Source organism: Micromys minutus (assembly GCF_963924665.1).
Source record: "Micromys minutus genome assembly, chromosome: 9".
NCBI classification, from domain to species: Eukaryota; Metazoa; Chordata; class Mammalia; order Rodentia; family Muridae; genus Micromys; species Micromys minutus.
Genome location: NC_137978.1, coordinates 54,944,736 through 54,963,286, shown reverse-complemented (window position 1 = coordinate 54,963,286; position 18,551 = coordinate 54,944,736). Strand labels below are relative to the sequence as shown.

General features: G+C 48.7%; 1 protein-coding gene across 2 annotated transcripts; it reads right to left on the bottom strand.

Annotated features, from left to right (window-relative positions):
• Positions 1 to 1,059: 1,059 nt before the first annotated feature.
• Positions 1,060 to 11,247, bottom strand: AGMAT (agmatinase (putative); the record flags this gene model as incomplete). Of its 2 annotated transcripts, none has more annotated exons than XM_080921976.1 (7): positions 1,060 to 1,199; positions 1,786 to 1,870; positions 3,489 to 3,668; positions 4,962 to 5,157; positions 6,077 to 6,155; positions 8,827 to 9,029; positions 10,964 to 11,247. In XM_080921976.1, the coding sequence occupies 7 exons, from the start codon at positions 11,245 to 11,247 to the stop codon at positions 1,126 to 1,128; spliced, it is 1,101 nt and encodes a 366-aa protein (XP_080778102.1). In that variant the 3' UTR covers positions 1,060 to 1,125. The 2 variants fall into 2 exon arrangements, with proteins under 2 accessions (XP_080778102.1, XP_080778103.1); XM_080921977.1 differs by having other exon boundaries at positions 6,077 to 6,125.
• Between the last annotated feature and the right edge of the window lie 7,304 nt (positions 11,248 to 18,551).

The following is an 18,551-nucleotide window of genomic DNA, read 5'->3' as shown; positions in this document are numbered from 1 at the left end:
GGCAGGCACGGGAGATGGCGGGCAGAGAGGGGCTGTCAGCCTGAAGGGCAGGTAATGCAAAGCCGAGTTGTACAGAGGGTTAGGAGGGTCTCTCGGCAAGCTGACAGATCTGGTTGTCTTCCCCTAGTCTTGTTTGAGGTGAAGGGCAGTGATATGGTCTTACTGAATAGACCAGGTTAGCCTCACATGCACATGGATTCCCCTGCCTCAATGCTGAAGTGGCAGGTGGGGCCCACCGAACTCAGCTCGAAGGCTTCAGTGCAGATTTCTTCACTAGGTACTGTGCATGTGGTGTCGTTTCTCTTTCATGTGTGTTCACAATAGCCTAACACCAGACGCTGCCCTGAGCTCCACTATAGACAGACACTGTGGAGACAGTCCGTGGGCCTTTCTCGTTTGCTCATCTCCTTCTCCTGTGTTTTCCACCTTCTATCAAAGAGAACAAAATTAAAACAGTATAGACTGGCCAGACAACTGGTTTTGGTTTTCTGAGAGAGTCTGGCATTCTTGCTATATAACCCTAGCTAGGCTCAAATTTGTAGCAATCTTCCTGCCTCAGCCTCCCAAGTGTTGGGACTACAGGTGTGTGCCAGGGTGCACCACCAGACCTGGGGCAGTCAACACTTCTCCTTAGAAATGTGAGCTTTGGCCAGGCAGCGGTAGCATACACTTAATTCTAACACTTGGGAGGCAGAGGCAGGCGGATCTCTTGAGTTTGAGGCTAGCCTGGTCTACAGAGTTCCAGGACAGCCAGGGCTACACAGAGAATCCCTGTCTTATCAGTTAAGAGCACTTACTGTTACTGAGGACTCTGACCCAGTTCCCAGCACCCACTGGTGGCTCACAGCTGTCTAACTCCGGTTCTAGAGGATCAATCCTGCACCTCCTTCTGAACTCCACAACCACACACGTATACATGCACGTACTCAGGCACACATAAAAAATAAACATTTTAATGTTAGAAAGGAAAGAGACACGAGCTGTTAGGGTTATTGTTCAGAAATTGTCCCTGTTTGCAGCCAATGGTGACACTTCACAGAAAGCTCTCTTTGGTCCTTACACTGCTTGCTCACAGGTCCCTGGGGCTTTGTCATGACACAGTCTGTTTTGTCTTCAGGAACAGACTCAGACAGTTGTCACCTTGGGGAGAGCACACAGCATCTCAAACAGTAGGTTAGCTGCTAGGAGGGCTGTGTTGCCTAGGAGAAAGAAAAAGGCTATGAAGCAGGCACACACCTCCTCTAGGTCCACTCTCCAAGGACTCTAGCCTTCTGGCCTTCCTAGAGCCCTGACTTCTGAAATTGGGGTGCCATCTGCCTGTGAACATGCCTTCAGTCCCTACCAAGCATCTTTTGGAGACTATGAGAATTCTGAGGGACCTTTAATACCAGTGACTGCTCAGGCCCACCCTCAGGCCAGTAGGCCTAACCAGAAGCTCTTTTCTTTCTTTCAGTTAGAATATCACAGGGGTGACAATTGTTTTGCCCAAGTGTCAGCTGAAGCAACCCCTACTTCACAGTAAAGCATGCTTTGCAAATTCACTTCTCAATGAAACATCAAAGGAGATGCCACCGAGCCACGCTGTCACTGAACAGCAACATCTGGCACCTCCCAGGGGTTTTGTTCCTTGCATCAGCTCATGCTTGTTGGGTTTGTGGGAACAGAACCAGTTCACTGCTGGACATTCTCCACAGGGTCCCTGAGGTGACCGTGGAGGCCCAACTCATTAGATGATTCTAATTTGAACTAACAGCCACCCGTGGATCCTCCTTGCTCTTCGCTCACCAGAGAGATCGTACGGCGGGGAGACTTCCACAAGATCGCAGCCCACCACATTCAGGCCCTGACAACCTCGGATGATCTCCAGAGCCTGTCCAGGACAAACATGACACTTACTGCCAGTGAAAGCAACCAGCGGAGGAGGCACAGATACCCACCCTTGACCTAGGTGTGTACTGGCTACAGCCACACTGGTGGCCCAGGTACATGATGCACACAGGCCCTGGGTTAGAGCAAGCCAAACTACAAACAGGAAAAGACACAGGCTAAGGTACCGAACAAGACAGACACGGGGGCATGGATCTGACTGACTCCGGGTGGGGGTGGGGGTTAGGAACAGGTACAAAGGCGTTACCCAAGAAGTTTGCATCCTGCACATGAAAAATGGGGGGGGGGGCGCTTACGGTTGCCCCAGAAATGAGCAGAATGGCTGGGAGACGGTTATGAGCATCCTCCTTTCTTAGAAGATGCACGTAATTTACCTACACCTTGGACAGCGTGCCCCACAAACCCTGCCTCCAAGGACATGGGAATTAGGGCATATGGGGAAAGACCCTGCCCGTGTGGATCTCAGCACAGTTCATGAGGCTTGGCTCCAAAATGCTCCAGCCACCTGGGTAGGTAGTCTCCGGGTGTGTACTCTACAAACGTAACCATACGAGCCTGGTGCGTTGTGTTTTGGGTTGAGGCTGGGAATGTTTCGTAGAACTTGGTTCACACTACACATGTGCGCTACTACCGGGTTATCCCCTCAGGCCCTAAGTTCAGTGCTCTTAAGAGGGGGCACTACAAAATGTTCTTCCTGAATTGACTGCAGATGAACTAGAGGCAGGAGGAATGCTAGGGGGCTGGGCAGGGGCAGCACACGTCTTTGATCCCAGCACCCGGGACAGAGGCCAGTGGATCTCTGAGTTCGAGGGCACACTGGGCCACAGAGCAAGTTCCAAGGCAGGGCTCCACAGAGAAACCCTGTCTCAGAGAAAGGAGGGGGAGAAAGAAGAGGACAAAGAAGGGAGAAGGAGGAGGAAGAAGAAGAAAGAGGAGAAGAAAGAGGAGAGAAGGAAGGAAGGAAGGGAAGGAGGGAGGGAGGAAGGAAGGAGCCACAGACAAACAGCTCAAAGCAATACCTGATTTCTACAGTCAGCCCTGGAAACAACCTCATTACATTGTGAAGTGACATTATGATCTGCAAATTTTATGCTTAGGAGCCAAACAGTCCAGGTTTTTTTTTTTTAATATCTTAATGTTTCAAGTAAGTTTACAATTGTGTGTTGGGCAGTATCCACAGCTATCCTTAGCCAAAGAAGAAGAAAAGTATCCTGAGTCCTGAAGACAACAGGGCTCAGGCAACTGTACTGTGAAGAATACACCCTTCCCAGGGTGGTGGTGCACTCACCTTTGATAACAGCACTTGGGAGGCAGAGGCAGGCAGGTCTCCTAGTTTTAGACTAGCTGAGTCTACAGGAGTTCCAGGACAGCCAAGGCTGTCTCAAAAAAAAAGAACAAAACAAAAAAAAAAAAAAAACAATAAAAAAGAAACCCACATTAGGTAGCTTCCAGCCTCCTGTAATCCAGCTCCAGAGGGATCTTTGAGAACTTGTACCCACAGGTGTGCACCCCACACACACAGAGAAAGAGAGACAGACAAGACAGAGGACACATACGTAAAGAATACCCCCTTCAGGAATCCACTAGGTAAGCCCACTTACCTGACTAGGTGTGAGCCCAGCAATTTCCGGTGTCCCTGTCCCCGGGGCATAGGCAGGATCCAAGGCGTCTATGGCAAAGCTGATATAAAGAGGCGTGCCCCCCATCTGCTGCCTGATCTCTGCCATCAGGGGGACCAGGGACTTCATCCAACAGTCTTCAGCCAGGACCACACGGAAGCCCTGTAGAGGCAAGAGTCAAAGAGCTGCAGGCGATAGCTGACCCCAGGCTTTGCATTGCACGTGCGTATTACATCTGACCTCAGCTTCCATGACGGGAACCACAGTCCCCACCTTACTGATGAAGGCTGAATGAGTGGGGGATGAGTGGCCCTCGAGCACACAGAATAAATAAATACAATGAAAAGCAAAGTAAGATGAAGGAGCAGAGGTGGTGACCCACACCTTTAATCCCAGCACGTGGAGGGAGAGGCAGGAGGCTCTCTGTGCGTTTGAGGCCAGCCTGGTCTACCTAGTGAGTCTACGGAGGACAACCAGGGCTACATAATGAGTGAGTCCTTTGTGTTTGTGTGGTTGCCTGGCACCGTGTTCAGATCAGAGCTCGCCGTCTGCCTGGTGTTACATTAAACACTAAGAAATGTTGTCTACCTTAACTCAGGTTCACACCCCATGTCTTCTAAACCAGCAGCCCCCAAGGGGTTTGCTTTCTGTCTCATTCTGTGCACAGCAACAGGCAGCCCCTGCCTCATTAATGTCTCCCAGGTGTGGAGGCTCACACCTGCCATCCCCAAAACTCAGGAAGCTGAGGCAGAAGGATCACCTTGAGTTGCAGGCCAGCCTGGGCTACAGAATAAGGTCCTGTATCAAAAACAAAAGTGAGGGCTGCAGAGATGGCTCAGCAGTTAAGAGCACCGACTGCTCTTCCAGAGGTTCTGAGTTCAAATCCCAGCAACCACATGGTGGCTCACAACCATCTGTAATGAGATCTGATGCTGTCTCCTGGTGTGTTTAAAGACAGCTACAGTGTACTGTATATATAATAAATAAATAAATCTTAAAAAAAAAAAGGGAAAATCAACAACTAAAAATCAATACTCTTGCCACAACTCACTTGACTCAAACTCAGGGTGATTTTTGTTTGTTTGTTTGTTTTTGTCTCCACTTGCTTTTTCTTATCTGTGCATGAGAGACAGTGTAGTTCAGGCACACACACTATGAGGGCTGGGGATCAAACTCTGGTCATCAAATTTAATGGCAAGCCCCTATTCTCCACGAACCATGGCACCAGCCCATTTTTGGTTTTATCCTCAAACAAGGTCTCATATAGCCCAGGCTTGCCAGGAATTCAACATGCAACCGTGAATGGTGTTGCATTCTTGAAGTTTGGGCTTACAGACTTGTGCTGTCACATCTAGCCCCAGCCTCACTTTCTGAACTTCAGTAAAGCACCCGCTGAATCCTCTTTGACAAGGCAGAAGACACTTTGCGGAATAGAGAAGGGTGTTCGTCCATCACCTGACTCCGACTGTATCTGTAGGGATCCAGGGTCTTGGAAGAACCCCGGATACCTATTTGTACCACTCGCTTCCTGTCCAGCAGTCCCTCATCCACACTTCGACGGAAAGGTGTCCGATGGTAGACCTTCTCCTCCGGAGATTTGTCCGTGGTGTTGGTGTGGGCACCCACGTGCACTAAACCCACGGGGCCGTGCCTGGGGGCAAAACAGCATCTCAGAGGTCAAGGGTCCTGGCATCCTGCCTGCCTTGCAATCTGTTTTCTGTGGTCAGCTCACTTAGCACCTAGGAAAAACCAGGCAGAAGCAGACACGGCTGGCCTGCCACCAAGAGTTTCAGAGAGAAGGAAAAGAGGCTCAGGACAGAGCTCTATAAAGGCAAAACCAGTCAGCGCTGCCTTTTCTCCGGCTAAGGAACCAACGGGCCTTTCCATCGGGCCTGCTGGACATGACAGATGAACAACAGTCCATGCTAGTGAGAGGCTAAAACAGCTTGAGACAAGACTGACCCCAGCCCCACCCGGAGTCAGGATGCTACCCACATGCCCCTCCATCCCAGTTAGGATGTTTTCCACGTGCCCTCCCAGAATGCCCAGTCAGAATGCTGCCCACACGGCTTCCCTAAAACAAATTCTGAAGCTCCCACCTACCACTTCCACCCTCTACCTTCCTCCAACTAAATCAGCCAAAGCTGATCGGTATCAGGAGACTTGCTCCAGCTGAAAAATCTGCTTCCTGTTGTCCAGACAAGGAAGGAGTCTATGGGAGGTGGAGTTGTTGGGGGGGTAACAGGGCCTCCCCTCTGTCGATATTTGCATTTAGCTTGCATAGGAAAACAAATAGAAGGAAGCCCGGATTGCATGTCTCACTTGGGACTCACTGGCCAACTGAAAATGCAGTGCGCATGCACCATGGTAAATGTCGGCCAAAGGAAAGGACAGCAAGCTGATGACTGACAGAGACACATGGAGTCCAACCTTTGTTTTGAGCCACTAAAAACAACTCAGTGGGGGAATTTCCAATAACCCTTCCATAACCTGCTCCCACAGTGGTCACTTGATGTCACCTAGTAGCAAGCTGGACCTTAGCTCCCGAATGTTGCAACCTTGGGACTTACTCCTTTGCCACGGCTTGCAGTATGGGATATGTGATCGTATGGTCTCCACCTACAGAGAGAAAACAGGACGTGAGCAAGACTATCACTAGCAACAGTCCTGAAGTCCCCAACGCTACCACCCTTACGGGTACACTACAGAACTGTATCCACAGCTAAATGACCATAGGTGGCATTCTAAAAGGAAAATGCCTTCCCCTGTCTGTTGCATGGCATTGGATCACACTATGAGATTGTGTTTATTGGGAAGAGCTGTTACTAGTTGTGGTGTGGCTCAGCCTTAGCACACACCTTTAATCCCTGGGTGCTGGAGAGATGGCTCGGAGGTTAAGAGCACTGATTGTTCTTCCAGAGGTCCCACGTTCAGTTCCCAGCAACCACATGGTGGCTCACAACCATCTGTAATAGGATCTGATGCCCTCTTCTGGTGTGTCTGAAGTTACAGTGTACTCATATATGTAAAATAAATAGTATGTCTTTAAAAATATAGATCATTGAGTTTAGTGTCAGGTCCAAAGGAAACTCCATTTCCCCAAATTTTGGTCTTTAGACAGAAGCCAGGAACTTGTGGAGCTGATTCCCATCTGCCAAATGGAGCCATCTCCCTTCTTCCGAGCAGAAGGCAGGGTGTGGTCTGCAGGATAAGCACATGCTGCCTCCAGGCTCCCTCAGCAGGGCAGATGCTGTTCCACATTTCAGAGTTCATGCTAAACCCCCCAGACTTCTCAGCTCCCGTCCTCTCCTACCCTAAACCAGCTCACGGGCTTCCTTCCCCCAGCTCCTCAGTCTCCTTATAGCCCTGCTATTTCTTGGGCTCCTTCTCTTTTGCCCACTCTCTTGGTTTTCCTTTCTTGTTCTCTTTCCCTCTTTCTGTTTCTCTCCTCCCCGCCCCCTCTCTGCAGGTCGTATTCAGCCTTGCCTTTATCACTGCTGTAAACTCTTCCAGATGTCTCTAACCACCCCCCCTTCTCTCATCTACAACAGACCTGTTATCAGTTCCACATTTACTGTTGCTTGTACCTATCTATGTTTGGAGGGACACCATTATTTGCTGGAACTGTCTTTTTATTTTCTTCCTTCACTTTTCTGAATCTTGAGACAAGATCTCACCAAGTTACCAAGGCTAGCCTTGAATTCACTCTGCAGTACAGACTGGCTTTGAACTTGTGGTCTCCCTGCCGTGGTCTCAGGGGTAAGTAGGGTTACAGGCTACCCCACTGAGCAGTGCAGGCTTAGGACATGGATTAGATCTTGACAATAACAATAGCTGAGTCGTACTGAAGCCAATATTTAAAGCACAGCAATGAGCTGGTGAACTACACACCCAGCCCACAATGCAGTGAGATAGCCCGCTGTCATTCTACCTGTTGACAGATGGAGCCAAGCACCAAGCAGCACAGACCGGACTGTGAGGCAGCTTGTGAGATCTGGGTTGAGATGCCAAACACTGGAGGCCTGAAACCTCTCTCCCTACTCCGCCATACCCAGTAACTAGGCCATCCAAATTATCAAAAATTAAACAGGAATATAGAAAAAAAAACCCACTCACACTGTTTAAATTTGTGAACCAAAGTAGAGAGGAAGAGGTTTCAATGCCCTGTACATTGATGGAAATCCTGACCAGTTTCATGTACCCTCTGGAGGGCGGGCAAGATGGCACAGCAGGTAAAGGCGCTTGCTGCCAAACCTGATAACCTGTGTTTGATCTCCCGGACTCACGTAGTAGAAGGAGACAACTCCCAAAAGTTGTATTCTGACCTCTGTATGTGTGCTCTGACACACGTGTGTGCACAGAGACACATTCTAAGTAAATAAATGCAAGAGAAAAAGAAAAAAAAAAAGTAAGGAGCAAAAGAAAGACCTTCCTGCAATCTCACGTTCACTAAAATCGGTTTTTGTCTGTCAGGTTGAGAAGTTACAACTGAGTCTCTGTTGATAGCCTTCTTCAGGTCTGGGATGGAGAAGTAGGAGGAGGGTGAGGGAGGAGGGTGACAGGTCTGAAATGAAGGATTGGGAGGAGGGTGAGGGAGGAGGGTGGCAGGTCTGAAATGAAGGATTGGGAGGAGGGTGAGAGTAGGAGGAGGGTGAGGGAGGAGGGTGACAGGTCTGAAATAAAGGATTGGGAGGAGGGTGAGGGAGGAGGGTGACAGGTCTAAAATGGAGGACTGGGAGGAGGGTGAGGGAGGAGGGTGGCATACATGCAGGGATAGAACATTTGAAAGAAGCCGGAAAAAAATAAAAGAAAAAAAGAAAGAAAAAAAAAAGCCCTACAACTTAATTAACTGAGATCAATACTATCATAAAATAGTAATTTTTAAAAAAATCAATGCAAAAAGAAACTCTTGATGAACAAGAAAACACAGATCCCCCTAGTCATACTGGGGCTTGAAGCAAAAGCAGGGAATGAGTTACTTATCCTCCTGCTTTATTGATTTCACTGTTGGTTTTTCTCCTGCCCCAGGACAAATGCCTTACGGGCCTCGTCCCACTTTCCCTGTCCTCTCTTTTTTTTTTTGTCTTGTTTTCCTGAGACAGAGTCTGTCAATGAAGCCTCCGTGCAAGGCCTCCCAAAATATTGAATAACCTTTCTCCTGTAACCAAGATGAAGGAATTTGGAGTTTACTTTCCTTCCGGGTCCACGTTCACAGTAGCTTCCCCTGGAGAAACAGCTGCCCATAGGCCCCTGTGGAGTAACCATCCTCCCCCACTGCAGGGGGGGGGGAGCAACACTTGCCCTTGCTCGAAGCCATTACCCAAGGTCAGAGGAATGCAGCCAGCAGCCAGGATGCTCCCATAGGCCTCTCGGATTAGCCGGCAGCTGTCCTGGAGGTTGTAGAGATTGACCTTCACGTTGCCTAGGTCAGCAACCCTGAGGGACTGGAAGGGGAGGGCTCCCGTGCTGGGATTGACAGCCCCCAGCATCAGCGATTCCTCCCGGATGCGACTGGGTCCAAATCTGGAGAAGAATGGTCTCAGTGTCAGCTGCCACATGGCTCTGAAGGCTCTCTGCGCCCAAATGGCGCTTCTCTCTCAACCTTTGGGGCAGGTGACACTATACTGTGGGATTGCCTTTTCAGTCTGTAAGCATTAGCAGTCAGAAACACCTCGCCCCGCAGCCTGCAAAAAGCACGTCTGGATGTTACCAGCTATTGCCACTGGGTGTAAAACAACCCCCATCTGCTCATATTTGGACCTTTAAAAAAATTGGAGTTTTTGTTTTTTTATTGTTTGTTTGACAGGCTCTTGCTTTGTTGCCCAAGCTGGCCCAGAACTCACTGTGTAGCCCAAGATGGCTTCAAACTCTCAGTCCTCCTGCCTCAGCCTCCGGAGTGCTAGAATAACCAGCTTGCATGATCACGGCAGGCTAACAGTGTTTCTGATCATGTTGAGGTTTTTACTTTTCTACCTACTACAATATCTGAGGGTGACTTTTTTTTAAATACACGGATGGCTCTATCAGTAAAGTTTTTACCATATAAGGGTTCAGTTTTTATCCCTGACATATACATTCATATATATATATATATATTGCTGGGGTGGAGAGATGACTCAGTGGTTAAAAGCACTGACTGTTCTTCCAGAGGTCCTACATTCAGTTCCCAGCAACCACATGATGGCTCACAACCATCTGTAATGGGATCTGATGCCCTCTTCTGGTGTGTCTGAAGACAGCTACAGTGTACTCACATACATGAAATAATTAAATCTTTAAAAAAAAAACAAAAAACTGCCAGGTAGGGGGATGGCACCCATTTGTAATCCTGTGAGTAAGGGATCCGTGACCACCAGTCTAGGCTACCCCATTACTTCAAGGCCAATGAGAGACCCCCATCTCAAACAAGGCAGTGACACAGAAGATGACTCAATGGGCCGTCCCCAGCCTCTCCCCCACGTGCATGGGTTTGAGCATGCACACAAATGCACTAAGTACACAGGGTTCCTCTGTGTAATCAAGCCCTGGCTGTCCTGGAACACTGGTCTTGAACTCAGAGCTCTGCCTGCCTCTGCCCCCCAAGTGCTGAGATTAAAGCCATACACCACCATGCCCGCTTCAATTAAATGTTTTTTTTTTTTTTTTTTTTAAGGGGCTAGAGAGAGGGCTCATCAGTTAGGAGCATTGGCTGCTCTTGCAGAAGACCTGAGTTTGGTTTCTAACACACACATGACAGCATACAACTGTCCTTAACTCAAGTTCTAGGGACATCTGACACTGTCCCTTTCTGTGACATCAGGCAGAGATGTGGTGTACAACCATACATGCACATAAAAACATGTCATCACATAAAATAATTTAAAAAAAATTTAGTCTGCCTTTAATCCCAGAACTTGAGAGTCAGAGGCAGGTGGACCTCTGTGAGCTCGAGGCCAGCCTGGTCCTGGGTACGTTGACACTTAATAAACGACAGCGTTTAAAATTCAGTCCGATACAGTCAGATGTACTGGGCCAAAGCAGAAACGGCTGATGCTTACTAATTAAGAAAATAGATTTTACGGCTCTCTGATTTTGATAGCTAGAGATGTGGGGAAGCGACAACCAACTTCGCCTCTCAAACCAGTGTCCCCTGGACTGTGCACACCTAGGGTAGCGTGCACACCTAGCGTCCTACTAGAAACTCCCTGGCATGCTAATGCAGTCCAGGCCAGTGTTTCTGAGCTGCCTCGGCTTCCTGGGATTACCAAAATACACAGAAGCCATTCTGAACCATCAAGTCTGAAATACCATGACTTGGCTTTGCTTGTTGAGGAAGGAGAGAAATCAGTTTCTCCAGTGCCCTCTATGATCCCAAAAAGACCAAAGACCGGAGTGAAAAGGTGCTCGCCCTTGTGCCTTCTGCACTTCTGGCTACTAAGCCCAGCCACGTGTCCCCAGCCCAGGCGCTTCAGCCTTACCTTGCCCCGGGCCGGTTGGAAGTCCCGGTATCCAGAGGCACACCTATGAAAGCAGCATCCAGCCCCTCGGCGGAGGACCGCAGAGGCAGGCGCATCATGGAACAGACGCCCACCGGCTGTACCGGTGACTCAGAGCTGGGGGACTGGTGATGTGAGGTATCTGAGGCATCTGAAGCCTGGCGGATCCCGGGGCGTCCAGGACAGAAGAGCCCCGCAGAGGCACGCCAAGGGATGACCCCAGTCCCGGGGCCCCGGGCCCAGGGGGACCTCAGCAGCTGCAGCATGCCGCCTATTGAGGAGCCCGACCAGGCCAGCGTGCCAGCCCCCAGTTGCAGGGTTCAAAGGACAGGGACATCCTGGGATCAAAGAGGCTGGGAGGGCCCCAAAGCCCAAGCGTTTTTTCCAGCTGCCCAGCTCTGGACTTCAGCCCCTGGATAGTCAAAGAGCCAGGTTGGGACTCCCCATTCATGCCCAGAGTTTGTCATTGCAGGAAACCCCTCCCCGCAACACCTGGCCTTTGGCTGTCTCTGCTATCCAGGGTAATTTTACTTTGCTTTGTTGTCTTGTTAACAAATGATTTCATTCTGTAGCCCAGGCTGTTCTGAAACTTATGTAGGCCAGGTTCGCTTCCAGTGCTGAGTTAACAGGCTCAACAAAAGTAACACCGTGTTGTTGTTGTTGCTGTTTTAAGGCAGCGCAGGCTGGCCTCCAGCTTGTCCTGTAGCTGAAGATGACTTTGACCTCCTGATTCCCCTGTCTCTACCTCTCACAATATACATATGTATTGTATCATATATATATATTGTGATAAGAAATATTTTGAGGTCTGCAGAGATGGCTCAGAAGGAAAGAGCCCACCTCATCAGGAGGTTGCCAACTACCTGTAACTCCTGGTTCTGCCGCGCGGCCGCGAGCGTGCACACACACACACACACACACACACACACACGAACAAACATAAACACAAGGTGAAAAGAAAAGGAAAAAGAAATTTCCAGGGAGTGGGATTCTCAGGAAACAGACGTCTTTTTTTTTTTTTTAATTGAGACAGGCTGCTCTGTCTTGGAACTCGCTGTGTAGACTTGGCTACCCTGGTAGAGCTCCACCTGCCTCAGCACAGAGTAAAGGCGCTTGGCACCAGGCTCAGCACAAGGATAGCTAGGGCTAGGATATTTGCATCATCTCTGCAAAGACCCTCAGTTGTATGCTGAGTGAGGGGAATATAAAATAAAAAGGCATTACAGCTGGGCATTACGGTGTTAGCTTTAAATCCGAGCTCTCAGAGGGCAGAGGGAGAAGGGGCCTCAGTGAGTTTGAAGTCAGCCTGGTTTATACCGGGAACACTAGCTCCAGCTACATTAATTACATCTCGGCATCCTGGATGTTGTTGCTGTTGTTTTGGTTGGTTGGTTGGATGGCTTGGTTTTTCAAGACAGGGTTTCACTGAGTGGCCCTGGCTGTCCTGGCACCCCAAGCTGTCCTAGAACTCGGAAACCTGCCAGCCTCTGCCTCCCTAGTGTTGGGATTAAAGGCCATCACTGCCTGTTGTGACATCCTAGGCTTTAAAAAAAAAAAAAAAACTTTGTAATGCGTTACAAAGAAATTAATGTTGAGCTATAGAGAAAAGCACAGCACCAGCAAGCCTGCTAAGGAGCTGTCCTCTCCTTAATTCTAAAAAAAGAAAAAAAAAAAATCACTCAGGATGGGGAGGGATAAGATGGTTCAGTCAGTGAAGGCATCAGCTGGTAAGCCAAACAAACTGAGTTCAATCCAGAAGAGAACTGACTCCTAAAAGTTGTCCTCTAACCACCACAGGAGCATCATGGCACAGGTCCGCACAAAATAATTGTGAAAATTCACAAAATAAATATGGAAAATAAAAGGCAAACAACAACAAAAACGCAAACAGGTGTGATGTGTGAGAGACACCTGGTATTTTGTTTAAGTGAATCAAATCGAACTGGGTGAGCCAGGGGGTGGTGACCCATGCCCTTAATCTCAGCGCTCAGGAGGCAGAGGCAGGCAGAGCTCTGTGAGTTCGAGGCCAGCCTGATCTACAGAGTGAGTTCCTGGACAGTCAAGGCTAGAAAAAGAACCCCTGACTTGCCTTGATGCAAAGGGTCACACATTAAGTTCCACACCACTCTAGGATGGACAAGGGCAGACAGGACAGAGTACGCTGAGGCCAGCAATGGGTGTGGTCAATATTAGGTGTGGTCAATTTTAGAGGAGGCTTCTAGGCAAGTCTGGCTATTTTCCAGAACAAATGACATAATATCTCTCTCTCTCTCTCTCTCTCTCTCTCTCTCTTTTAAGATTTGTTTATTTACGAGTACACTGTTGCTGTCTTCAGACACACCAGAAGAGGGCATCAGACTCCATTACAGATGGTTGTGAGCCACCATGTGGTTGCTGGGAATTGAATTCAGGACCTCTGGAAAAGCGGTCAGTGCTCTTAACCACTGAGCCATCTCTCTAGCCAGAAATAATATCCTGATGCCAGTTCTAATGTTTTTTTTTTTTCCCCATCACTGAACACCTTGTTTTCTCAAGGATGGTTTTCAGTTCATTCATCTCATAAATATTTATGGTACCCACAGTGCATTGGATACACTGTGTCTTTGACTCAGGGAAATCCTCCATCCTCATGCTTCATGCTTGGCCTTCCAAATGAATGTTCTAGTGTTTCTCCACCTCCCTGCTTTCCTCAAGACAATCTCTTTTCATACCGAAGTGACTCCTCATTCGGGGAAGCTCCTACAGTCTGATATCCCGCCCTGTCATCCCCACTAGGAGGCACCAGCTCAGCTTTGAAACATCTGCTGATATCACCTCAGAGGCCAAGTGAAAGGTGGAGCTGGGTGTGGTGGTGCGCACCTGCAACCCCAGGTGTGGTGGTGCACACCTGCAACCCCAGGTGTGGTGGTGAACACCTGCAACCCCAGGTGTGGTGGTGCGCACCTGCAACCCCAGGTGTGGTGGTGCCCACCTGTAACTCCAGCACTTGGGAGGCAGAGCAGGTGTGTGTATCTCTGAGTTCCAGGCCAGCCTGGACTAGAGAGTTCCGTGGCAGCCAGGGCTGAAAGAGAAAGAGGGAGTGGAAGGAGGGAGGGAGAGAGAACAGACAGAAGAGAAGATCAATAAATAGATAAAGGGGTTGAAGAGGTTAAAAGTCCTGGCTACTCTTTCAGAAGACCCAGGTTCAATTCCTAGCAGGGTAGCTCACAACCATCTGTAACTTTAGCTCCAGGAATCTGATGCCTTCCTCTGGCCTCCACCAACACCAAGAATGTGATAAGTGCACAACATGTAGGCAGGCAAAACCATATACATAAAAATGAATTAAAAATAAACTTAAAAAAAGAAGGTACTTCTTGTCAACATTAAAATAAAATTATATATATATATAAGGTTACATACATGTATATATATGTATGTAACTCTTACAAAAAAACAAAACCAAAATACCTGCCCCAGGGCCCCACTGAAACAGTGGATCAGAAGACACAGGAGGATGAGCCAGTAGTTGGAAAACAGCCAGTGGGGAACAGGCACCCATGCTGGTGTTGGGGGTTCTGGGCAGAGCAGCCCAGGCAGCCAATCCTAGCCTGTGTTTCGTGTCTGACTATGTTCATCTGGAGAACCATTTTGAACAGAGTTCAAGCTAGCTGTGGGTGAATGCCTCAGTAACACATGGGCAGAGTGATGTCACACATGCCTAATGTCTGAGGTGCACAGACATTGGCCAGACAGCAGCCAGACAGCAGCCTGGAAGCAAAGCGTGTTCAAATAAGAGCTCCGAAATACTCCAAATCCACGACTTTCTTTCACCACCATCCCCTAGTTAACTTCGATGGAATGTTCCACAGAAGACACCAAATATCATACATTTCCCGTCCACCTTCCCCCACCCCCCAGTGCCTCGGATATCAAGTCCGCGCTCTTCCAATGAACTACACTCGGCACCCTTATGGTCTCCTTTATGCAACAGGAAGGCCTTGTCCCTGCAAACTCCAGGCTCCAATACAGGCTTCGTTCTCTCGGCTGGTCCGAGGGCTGCTCTCAAGCATGTACAAATCCCACAAATGCTGTGTGAGTGGGTAAATGATTGACAGGCTCCGGGGTTATGCAGACCCGCTCTAGGGGTGATGACAGCTTTGGAAAAACAAGCACGTCCCCGTGCCAGCGGGTGCCAGAGTGTGAGGAAACACCCGTGTGGATCCCTTGTTCTGTGAGGCAAGGCTCTCGGAGGAGTTAGCACTTTGAACTTGCCTCTGCTTGTGGAAGGAAAGCCAGCTCGGTGTACAGCTCAGGACACCAAGTTGTTAGCAACAACACCTCTGGGCTCTCTGGTTAAGCTTTGCTGGTTTTCTCCTTAGTCCAGGATGTTCTCCAATCCTCCTGCATCAGTTTTTCTCTGTGCCACAATTACAGGCGTGCAGCTAATGACTTTTTGTTTGTTTTTTTTTCCAAGACCTGGTTTCGAGGTTTCCCCTTCGTAGGCCTGGCTGTCCTGGAGCTAGTTCTTTAGGCCAGGCTGGGACCTGCCCCAGCCTCCCAAATGCTGGGATTAAAGGCATGCACCTTTAGCCCCCCCCCGCCCCCCCACCCCCCGCTAGGCTATGTGTATCTGAGGTTTGTAGAGACCAGAAGAGGGCGTCAGATCTCCTGGAACTGGAGTTACACATGGTTATGAGTGTCATGTGGGTCCTGACAATGGAAGCTGGGTCCTCTGGAAGGGCTCTTAACCGCTGAGAGGTCGGCCTCAGTAACATTTGTAAAGCCATACTTAAGTATTAGTCCTCTTTCTGCTGCTATAACAAGATACCTGAAACTGGTTACTTAATGAAGCCCTGGGGTTGATTCCCAGCATAGTACAAATCCCTGTCTGATGGCTTGTCCATTTGTAACAGCATTTGAAAGGTAGGAGTGGGAAGATCTGAAGTTCAAGGTTATCCTGGGCTACAGAAGGAGTTTGAGGGTGGCCTGGGATACATGAGACCCCCAAGAGAGAGGAGAAGGAGGCCAGAAAGAAGAATCCAGTTTTAGAGTCTGAAGGTCCAAATTGGACAACAGAATCAAGGTCAGGCCCTTAAAGAAGGCTTTGGGAAGGAAGGCGTCCAATGGCTGGCAGCATGGGGGAGTGACCAGGTGGGAAGCAGGAAGCGAAAGGGTGAGGAAGGGTGGGAACAATCTTTTCCTAACTTAACGTCTTATTCTCTTGGGAAATAACCCATGTGCCCTGAGAAGTGGTCTTATCTCTTCATGGATTACACCCCAATAAATGATGTAATTGTTTCTCATTAAACCTGTGCCTCATAAAGCCACACAGATACACGATCCTTTCTGGGACAAAGAACATCAAATCAGAGCATCAGGAATGCATTTTATTGTCATATAAAGAACAAACATCCAATCATATTTGAATGCAAAGACAGACAACAGGGGGGTGGACCTAGGGACTGCTTTGACTGTTGGTCGGGCAGCAGGAGAGAGATTGGTTCAAATCAATACAGCATAACAAGTAGGACTTTATACACAAAAAGTGGGTGTGGGGTGGTCAGTAAAGGGCCAAGAGGAACTGTCACCGGCTGTTCTGGTTCCATGCTGTTGCTGGTATAAAACTCTCTGACCAAAAGCAGCTTGGGGAAGAAAAAGTTTACTGAGGGAAGTCGAGGCAAGAACTCGAAAGCAAGCCTGCTTGATATTCCACCCAGCATTACCTCTGATCAACAAACTCACTCACAGCTAAGGAGGTATAGCAGGAATGGTGGGGGACAGTGCCTGCTGGCTCCCTCAGGCTCATGCTTTCCTATAGAGCCCAGGACCACCTGCCTAGGGATGGTGCCGCCCATAGTGGGCTGGGTCCTCCCCCATCAGATAACTTCCCACAGACACGCCTCAAGCCAATCTGATCGAAGGAATTTCTCAGTTGAGACGCCCTTCTCAGGTAAGTCTATATCAAACAGGCTGAACTGACCTAACAGGATTCTTGCTGAAGATTGAATGATATGATGTCACAGCAGGATGGTGGAGGAGGAACTAAGAAGACATGGAGCGAGATCAGACACCCACGGTGGGGACTTCTGGCTATGTCAAGTCTGTAGTGTCCTTTGCTATAACTTGACTTTTACACCTGTAATCCCAGGTTCAGGCAGGAGGATCCAGACTTTCTGGAACTGCAAAGAAACAAGAGGAGGGAGGGGTTTGACTTGTTTTCATTGTTGGTGGTTTTGTTTGATTGTCTGTATTTTCTTTTTTTCTTTTCTTTTCTTTTTTTTTTTTTTTTTGGTTGTTTTTTGAGACATAGTCCGAGCTGGCCTGGAATTTTCCTTGTAGACCAGTGACCAGTGTTACCTCAAACTCACAGAGATCAAACAGCCTCCATTTCCCGAGTTCTGAGATTAAAGGTCTAAGGTGACAGGGCCAGCCAATCCGACCAACCACATCCAGATCCAAAGACCAAAGTAACTGGCCTCCCTTTGTCTAATCTCAAATGAGCTTCCTAGGTCAGGAGAAGGTGAGGGAACACACATTTATATACAGGAAAGACCCAACCAGTGATGGGAAAAGATCATCAGAGGTAAACATTGCTGGGGCAGACTGGGAGGGGATTCAAGAGTCTCTGCCTGATCATCTAACGGAAAAGAAGGATGGACCCAGAGCAGGGGACGGGGGTCTCCTTCAACTGGTCAATCATTTGGCGAGGTGTATGTTACTGGTAGCTCAGGTTATACACGCTCCCTTCAAACAGCAGCCAAGGGAACCAGAGATGTAGCTCAGTGGGAGAGCGTTTGCCGGGCGAGCTCAAACCCTAGTTTCTATCTCCAGCCAGGTAAAAGGAAGCAGAACACAAAGCCTCTTGTTATCAGAGGTAACAGATCGTGTTCCTGAGCCAACTTCTGGAAATCCCCTACAGCAGGAAGCTGCAACCACCCAAAAAAGACCCGAGACATCTGATGTCATCCTGATATCCAAACAGGTGACCGCCTACTTTCTGGCATCAGGAGTCTTTGGCATGGAATCGATCTACACTGAACACATATATCTAAAATTCCTGGGCTCAAGCAATCCTCCTGTGTAGTCCATGTCCAAAGACATTCTGTGTGTTTTCAGGTACTGAGGATCAAAAGCAGGGCAAGCACTCTAGCTCTGAACTGTTCTTCAAAGTTTTTATAGGTAATTACAGGCGTGGGTTCCAAGACTCAGACGTGGCCAGTTTGCCTGCCTTACATCTGTGGCTGTCAGGAAGAAGCTGCCTGTCAACAGACTCTGGATGAAAACACCCCAAGCTGCTCAACAGCTGTTTGCTCAAAATAGTTTATCCACGGGGCCCAGCATCAGCCAAGTGCCAGGTGTCGGTTAGGTTAAGTGTGTTGAGGATAAGAAGCCCTGTAATAGCTCTCTCCCCTAGGAGTCATTGACTTTAAGCTCAACCAGACAGTCTCACTTAAAACGGGCTTTAATGTTTATTTAGTTATTTATGTGTATGAACATTTTGCCTGCATGTTTGTCTATGAGCTACCTTTTGTTTTTCGAGACAAGGTTTGTATGTGTAGCTCTGCCTGTCCTGGTCTGTAGACCAGGA